The sequence below is a fragment of the Ipomoea triloba genome, chromosome 10, assembly GCF_003576645.1.
Source record: "Ipomoea triloba cultivar NCNSP0323 chromosome 10, ASM357664v1".
Classification (NCBI taxonomy): domain Eukaryota; kingdom Viridiplantae; phylum Streptophyta; class Magnoliopsida; order Solanales; family Convolvulaceae; genus Ipomoea; species Ipomoea triloba.
Window position 1 is genome coordinate 27,067,270 of NC_044925.1, and position 9,029 is coordinate 27,076,298.

Sequence of the window (9,029 nt, forward strand, 5' to 3'; positions counted from 1 at the left end):
TTATGGTAATTATTATGCCTTCGATATAGAATAATATAATTATGACATTTATCTATTTATTTTTTTATTGGTTATTGGTTATTATGGTAACATTTTGTTATTTAAACATATCATTCTGCTGAAACTTAAATTGTAAGCTTCCAACGTATACCTGCCTCTGTTTTCTCTATTATAATTCATGTGCTATTAAACTCCACTTGGTGCATACATATGAAGTTGCATAAAGAAGGGGCAGTGATTCTATCAAATGTAAGGAATGTTGTTTCATGGTGAAGATTGAAGAGGTATCCATTGCTTACATTTTTTTTATATAATATTTTTATTTTTTGGGATATACTATTTTTCATTTTTTTTGGTCAATGTTTTTGACATTCCAGTAAATGATATCCTATTTTTGGTTTCTTTTTTCGTCCATATTCTATTAAAATTTCATTCCGGTTACAGTCAATATTCTTCTTCTGTAATTGTTCTTTTGCAATTGTGTAGAGTCAAGACTGATAACAATAGTAAGTCTCAACACATGCAACTGTTAACAATTATTTAGGTTTTGATAGTATTTTTAGGATTTTGTACATCTTTTATTTATAATTATCATAAATATTATTCTTTTACAGACTACGGTATTTGTGTTGATCAAATCCCTCTAAAGGAGGATTGCATCCATGTCTGGCTTAAGTTATGGCAGCACATTGGAAGATTCAATCAATGGCAATATGATTATTAGTTCCATTATTTCTAATGTTTATGAGAAGAGAGGGTTGGTAATTGGCATCATTGTCATGTTTATTTAGTCTTACTATACATATAAAATTTTGAAAATAGTCATTCCATATTTTTTAATTTTACATATTCAAACATTGTGTATATATTTCCAAGTTATTTGACAATGAAAAGATAAACTGATTAGCATATACAACTTATATTGGCATCAAATTGGCATATCATCATTTGCCACATGTTGAGTTATTTCATTAGTCGAAATTAATAAATAATTTAACACTACTAATGAAATGCCTAAGAAAGAAACTGTATTTCACAATTAAATAACACCTAAAAAAAATAATAGCAAACAACAAACTTTTGATACTATGTCAGAAACATGTATAGCCCGTAGTTAAAGTTAGAAATCAAATTTACACACTAAGCGCATATATTAATTGTAAATTTGTATTTTAATTATTTGATATACTTCTTATAAAATAAGAATAAACGTTAACACATGACACAACTTTAGTATATGTGTGCTATCATTACTGCTAACAAACTATTCATATCCTTACAGAATATTAAAAACCATACATCATTATAAATTTGTTTTTTCAACCCTAACTTTGTTCTTCACGTCTCTATATACATTAAATCTGCCTTATAAATCACTAAATTAGAACACTATTATTTTCTTCCAAATATGGCAAGTGAATATTATAAACAGTCAAGAAGACGAAGAAACTCACAAAATCTGGAGTAATAGGAAACAAAAGGAAACATATAACAGGAAACAAATATGACAACGTTATTGTTGTCCTTATTTTTTAAAAGGGTTTTTCTTNTCAAATAATTAATAAAGCTTATTTGGTAAGAAAATGTAAAGTGGAAGTTAACTAATATCTATTAATCGGTAATATTGTTTCTATATTCACGTACCAATACTATTAATAAAAGAAAAATCATCCCCTTCAATTTTCCCGCATAAACTAATATTATTAATTAATTGGTAAAAAATAATAAAATTTAATTAGTAACAAAATTTTATTTACCAAATTCTGAGAATAATTAAATCGTTATAATTGTGAGAATAATGGAAACAAATCTTGCTTAATTTTATAAGAAAAAATAATTTATTAATTATTATTTACACCAATAATAATAATGCGAATACTTATCTATACTTATATATGATATATCTATACTATTATTAATAAAAATAAAATCATCTTTTGTGAAATTCCTGCCTAAACAATAGTAAATATCAAATGGAATAGAAAACTCATTTTACTAATTGATTGAAAATATAAAAAAAATCCTAATGAAAAAGCAAACAGAAATTTGACAAATTGGAAAAGGAAATGATATTATTAATTGACTGAAAATTATTTAAAAACGTTTTTAAAAAATTAATTACACATTTTCCTTTTGAAAACTTTAAATTATTTAAACTTTAAAAAAAATTAATTAAACGTGGACTATTAGATTTTTTATAACAATTACAATTAATTCATTAAAATATGGAAGACGGAGAAAAAACTAAATGCGATATGGTGAAAATGAATATACTTAAGGTATAAAAGTATAATTGCACATATATTAGGATCCGTTTGGAAAGCAGGAAAATGACTTTCGGAAAACATATTCCAGAAAATGACTCATTTTCCGGTATTTGGTTGCATTATGGAAAACTGTATTGGTGTGTTTGGGTGCTATGACTTGGTTTTGGCCGAGAACATGCGAAACAACCAATTTGGCCATTCCGGAAAATGACTTACGGAAAAAAATTCCGTAAGTCATTTTCAGGAAAAATGAACTGATTTTCCTTGGTCAACGGAAAACATTTTCCGTTGACCGCTTTTTCGGACGTTGCCAAACACCGAAAGCTCGGAAAGTATTTTTCAGAAGTCATTTTACGGGTTATCAAACACACCCTTAGTGTAATTGACTAATAATAACTGCGTAATAATTATTATGGTAATTAAGCTAAACATTGGTTGTAGAATTTATTTTTATAATAATTATAATTAAATTATTTCTTATTTTTCCCATATTTATTTTAGTAATAATATAATTATATAAGTCATATTACATATTGATATTTTTAAGATAATTGTAGACAAACAAGTCATATATTGTTCAATTAATTGAATAATACTTTTGCACTAATCTTATAATCAGATAAATGTACACGTTCAATATTAGAATTTTTTATAATTTCATATTTATTTTTATTTTCTAAATATATAATAAAAACTTTATCAATGCATCGCACGGGTAATTGGACAATTATTTGCTCTAATTCAAGCAAGGAAAACATTAGGAAACATACTTGATCCAACCAATGTCATCAACTGCGCTATATAATATTCGATGTTATAATTTACATAATTGTATATCGATCTAAATATTCTTAAAATATTATAACAAATCCATTCTGTGCAATGCACGGACGAAAATACTAGTTATAAAAATAGAATTAGATAAACGAAACGGGTCGATACCGTTTTAAACCATAATCCAGAGTAAAATTTGTCATGAAATTTGGAAAGATTTGCCATGAAATTTGGATTGGGCTCACCAAAATCCATTTCATGTTTCCACTCAAAAAGCTTTGGAAGTTTTGATTCAAGCCCACAGAGTAACCGATTTGAGGATGCCGACAAGAAGAAATCCATAATCCCACTTTGAATATATTCTCCAGTCATGCCACTACTGCCGCAAAACGATATTCTCATTTCTCATCACTTCTCTCACTATCTTTATTAGACCATCGATTTATCTTTCCATGTTCTCATCTAATAATAGACTTCTCTGAAATTCCGGGAATCTTTTCTTTCTGCCACCGCCCATACTCCTCCCAATCCCATCACCCACCCGTGATCTTCAAAATTCCTTTGCTTTTTCTCAATTCTCTGTACAAAGCAGCTGCAGAACCTTGAAATACCATTCTTTTCCCTTCTGATCGTGGAATCCGCTGTAAACCCAAATCTCTCCTTTGCCGACTTCTGGATGTTCTGTTGATTCCCCCTGATTCAGCTATAAATTGTTGAAATTCTGCTTGCTTAGTTGTGGTTTTTTCGAATTCGAGCTTCTGGGTGGGAAATTATTCTTGTTTCCAATTTAAGTAGTGCTTAAAGGTTGAAACTTTAGCAGATTTGAATTGCAGTTTGTTGTGGTTGAGCTAAAAGGTACGAAATTAGAAGGAAAAAAATGGAGAAATATGAGCTTGTTAAGGATATTGGGTCTGGTAATTTCGGTGTGGCCAGGCTTATGAGGAACAAGGAGACAAAGGAGCTTGTGGCCATGAAGTACATCGAGAGAGGACTTAAGGTTTGTGTAGTTTTGGGGTTATGTATGATTAATGTACTGTCTTTTGCTGTTGTTCTATGATAGTGAGCTTGTTATTGTTATTTAAAGTGCACCATTGATGTGAATTTGTAGAGATACATGTAAATATGTAATGTTTTATCAATGGTTTGGCCTCTATCTTGCATCTACAACTGGTGTTCATGGGTTTACTCATTGCCTCTATGTATGATTAATGTACTGTCTTTTGCTGTTATTCTATGGTCATGTGTTCCATCTCAACTAAAAGCCTAATCTAATAATTGGATTACACATTTATATTTATATATTATATGCTCAACAGTCACGAGACCATTAATGTGAATTTGTAGAGATACATGTAAAGTTTTATTAGTGGTTTTGCCTCTATGTTGCATCTACAACTGGTGTTCATGGGCTTACTCATTGCCTCTACGTATGATTAATGTACTGTCTTTTGCTGTTATTCTATGGTCACAATTGAAGCATGTGTTCCGTCTCAACTAAAAGCCTAAGCTGATAGTTGGATTACGCATTTATATTTATATATTATATGTTCAACAGTCACGAGCTCGTTATTGTTATTTAAAGTGCACCATTAATGTGAATTTGTAGAGATACATGTAAAGTTTTATTGGTGGTTTTGCCTCTATGTTGCATCTACAACTGGTGTTCATGGGTTTACTCACTATCCAGTATCCAATAATTTGTCCATAAGTTGATGTAAGTGTTGGTTGTAGATTGATGAGAATGTGGCCCGAGAGATCATAAACCACAGATCACTTCGTCACCCGAACATCATTCGGTTCAAGGAGGTGAGAAGTTTAGCTCAGTTTTAGTTGCATTGTTGCTTAACTACGGTTTTGAGTGATGTGAAAGCTAGAAGAAAGTGTTAAGGACTTCACTAGCCTAACTTTTGGGTTTGTCCTTGTTATATAGGTGGTTCTGACTCCCACTCATCTTGCCATTGTAATGGAATATGCAGCGGGTGGAGAGCTCTTTGAGCGCATCTGCAATGTGGGAAGATTCAGTGAGGATGAGGTATTGTTACTTTTCCTAGATAACTTGTTTCCATTCTACCAAAATTCAGCTATTCTTTCCAATTTCCATTTCGGGTTAATCTTTTGATTGAGAGTTTTCTCTTCTTGATTTTGTTTAGGCTAGGTACTTCTTCCAGCAGCTTATCTCCGGAGTCAGCTACTGTCACTCTTTGGTATGTTAAATTTACAAATACTTTGTTGCACATCATATATTGTGCGTTTATGCACATCCTTTATTTTGTTGCAATATTGATGCCATGGTTTCCTTGGAGGAAGCTTAGGATACTTAGGTTTTTCATTGTTTTGCAGCAAATATGTCATAGAGATCTGAAGCTGGAGAATACCCTCTTGGATGGAAGCCCGGCGCCTCGCCTGAAGATTTGTGATTTTGGCTACTCAAAGGTATGTATATTACGTGGTAACATTTGATAGAAGAGTTGGCTGCTCATTTTTCTCTACCCCTGTACCTAGTCATCTCTGCTGCATTCAAGACCAAAATCAACTGTTGGCACTCCAGCGTATATTGCTCCAGAGGTTCTGTCTCGGAGAGAGTATGATGGCAAGGTAAATAATTCTTGCGTGTATACATACCTTAACACGTGTTAATTCTGAGGGGTGTTGTCCAATTTTGGTGAGAGGTTGCTTTATTATTTATTTATTTTTTGAGTGATGAGGGAAACCGCAGTTACTACCTAAGGGTGTGCACTGGTTAAACATTGCCTTGTGACCCTAGCTGGCAAAGGACCACAAGGCCAGTAGGTTGCTCCCAGGGAGTCGAACTTGTAACTTTGTGGTTATCAAGTCAACAGCCTGACCAACCCTCTGAGAAGTTGCTTTATGTGTGTGTTGTGGTGGTAGTCGGTGGTGGGTCTCATTGATAATTAGAAAATGATTTTCAATGGTGACACTACGAGCACACTACCCCTGCAATTGGTAGACTGTCGGAATTCTTTTGTTCAGCTGAAATTTTACCTTGTATGTAACCTTGGTTTGTATTTGTCCAGACGGCAGATGTTTGGTCTTGCGGAGTGACACTTTATGTGATGCTGGTTGGTGCATACCCTTTCGAAGACCATGATGATCCTAAGAACTTCAGGAAAACTATTCAGGTGAGTTTATACCTTAAGCATTTCACAAGTTGGGAACCGTTAGTTCTTAACTAAATAACTAAAATTGCTCACACATAATTTTTGCTTTGATGTTTCTCTACAGCGTATAATGTCTGTGCAGTACAAGATTCCCGACTATGTCCATATTTCACAGGATTGTAGGCACCTTCTTTCTCGGATATTTGTCGCCAATCCAGCAAGGGTGCGTTCTCCTTCTCACCATCAATTTTAAGAAAGTTCTCTTATATTTTCAAACCGAACGAGGCATAGTATTCATAAAAATAGATTCCATCTAGCACATTCTTAGCTCGTTTTAGGTAGATAATTCATAGAAGCAGTGAAGTTTCAACCGAAAAGGATTTTAAACTTGACATATAGCAATACTACCAGAATCGAGATTCTTTTCGTTCTACCCTTTTCATTTAAGGAATTTCTAGGGTTAAGGATTGCAATTGAACTACTTTATACTTATCGACAAGCATTCAAGTAGCAATATGATTATGCGCTATATATACACAAACCTATGGTGTATTTCGTAGTAGCTGTTCTTAATATGGTTCTTATGCAGAGGATAACGATTAAAGATATCAAGTCCCACCCGTGGTTTTTGAAGAATCTGCCAAGAGAATTAACGGAAGTGGCACAAGCAGCCTATTACAGACGAGAAAACCCGACCTTTTCCCTTCAAAGCGTGGAGGAGATCATGAAAATTGTGGACGAAGCCAAGACTCCCCCTCCGGCTTCTCGTTCCATTGGAGGTTTTGGCTGGGAAGACGAAGAGGACGAGAAGAAAGAAGGCGACGTAGAAGAAGAAGAACAACAACAAGAAGACGAAGATGAAGAGGAGGGCGAAGACGGAGAAGATGAATATGAAAAGCAACTGAAGCGAGCTCACGAGAGCGGAGAAGTTCGCGTGACTTGAGGCCGCCCATTCGCATTTGCTGCTCGTAGTGAAGTTTTGATATCGGAATGGTTGTGTAAAATTAGTTTGGACTTTCAGGTATGGAATTAAATAAGCTTTGTACCTTTCTGGAGTCTTAAGAGTGTGAATATTATTTCCATAGGAAATGGAATGCAATATTGGAGTTGTATCTAGGATTGGAAGTGCAGCTTTAAGAAGCAAGAACTAAGACCTGTGTTTGGTGTTTCCATTTGCTAGAAAATTGAATGATTTTGTGGAAGATAACAAGCTTTAGGTATCCTCTATGTTCCTGATAGAGAACTAGAAAGGAAACTAAAATGTCTTCCATGTACTAAATATTTGTAGGAATTCTAGTGTATCCTATTTTTTTGTTTTTTTGTTTTTTTTTGTTTTGTTTTTTTTGTTTTGGATCAAAGGGAGGGTCAAGCCCCGTGCCTAACTACTGACACCCTTTTGAGATAGTTCTCACACACAGCAAATAGTGTACCTTAGTTTATTGAAACCAAAACCCTACCAAACATTGTGTAGGATGAAATGCTTATCACCTTTAAAAGATGAATGTATAACTTTATTCTCTTGTTCTGCATAGCAGTTAATGTCACAATTTAAATTTGAAAAATAACTACCCATTAGAGTGGAAGCCATTGTGCTTCATAAATCATACACATTCATGGACCTAATTGGCTAATTTAGCTCACTATACCTCACCAAGCTAGTTGTGATCTTTATTTTTGGGTTTCTTTTTCACTTTTGATCATTTTGGTGAGAAATTTCATCATATTTTATCTCATGACGTGTGAATCCACAAAAATGTCAATTCAAAGCTGAAATGTTCTATGAATAGATGCTACACAAAAGATAGTTTCTTGAAGGTATGGAGGGTTCATATTCTCGTGGGGCATTTTGGCTTTTTTTTGGGGTACGGGGTGGGGAAATCCGAGACTAACTACTAATGCTTACGACTCTTATAATTCTAGAAATGCTTCTCTTATCCTCAAGGTAAGATCAGTTCACTCCTTTAGGTACAATGCTCATCTTCTAGTCAATATAGATTTGTAGACAGCGACAGTCTTTTCTATAAATTTTTATCACTCACAAGTCATGTGACAAAATTTTCATCGACTTTCATATTAACAGGCCTGGAAATAGGCATAAAATAGCAGTCGTACACATATTGTGACAATTTCTTTTTTACAATCATACATCAATAGTGAAGTGCCATGGGACCAGAAATCGCAATAAGTCAACCAAATTATAGGTGAGCAATGTCTATCCTAGCATGCACAAATGGAATGCACTAAATGCACTAGTGGCACTATGTTCCTTCCACATGTTCCCTACTAGAAATGCAAACCATGGCCCTGACATGACTGACAGGTGTCAATTCAAGTTAGCAGCCACCATCAATATTCATGGAAGCTGCAGCTAGCTATGAGTTCACATATATAAGCAGTAGGGTTAAAGACATAAATAGCCCCTACCTGCTGGCTGGTGCAATATCTTTTCTGCCTTGTTATCAAAGGCCCACAGCACACCTCCAAGTACACAACTCTTCTTGTCATGTGATACCACAGTTATTATCACATTCTACTGGCAGGGGGAATCAAACACTGAAGAATAAATGGTTACTTATGGAGAGTAGCATTCCCAAAATATACTTCAATAAATCGCGAGTAATCCCGTCAGTCTCCATGTTCTCACGTATTATTGTACACTCTGCGCACAAGGAGTTTTCATCTCATCTAACCGGCTCAAAAACAGTTGAAGGAGATAAATCTCAAGTTTTCCCGTCAGTCTTCAAGTTCTCACTCATGCATGTACACTCTGTGCACAAGGAGTCTTCATCTCGTCTAACCGGCCTAAAAATCGCTGAAGGAGATAAATCGCAATTCATCCCGTCAGTCTCCAGGTTCTCACTCATGGATG

The 9,029-nt window shown here is 34.1% G+C and overlaps 1 protein-coding gene across 1 annotated transcript; it reads left to right on the plus strand.

Annotated features, from left to right (window-relative positions):
* The first annotated feature begins 3,421 nt into the window (after positions 1-3,421).
* LOC116032208 (serine/threonine-protein kinase SRK2A-like) lies at positions 3,422-7,476 on the plus strand. The gene is made up of 9 exons (XM_031274671.1): positions 3,422-4,038; positions 4,773-4,847; positions 4,972-5,073; positions 5,192-5,245; positions 5,382-5,474; positions 5,544-5,636; positions 6,077-6,181; positions 6,285-6,383; positions 6,750-7,476. Exons 1-9 carry the CDS (start codon positions 3,919-3,921, stop codon positions 7,101-7,103), a joined length of 1,095 nt encoding a protein of 364 aa, XP_031130531.1. The 5' UTR covers positions 3,422-3,918; the 3' UTR covers positions 7,104-7,476.
* The last annotated feature ends 1,553 nt before the right edge of the window (positions 7,477-9,029 follow it).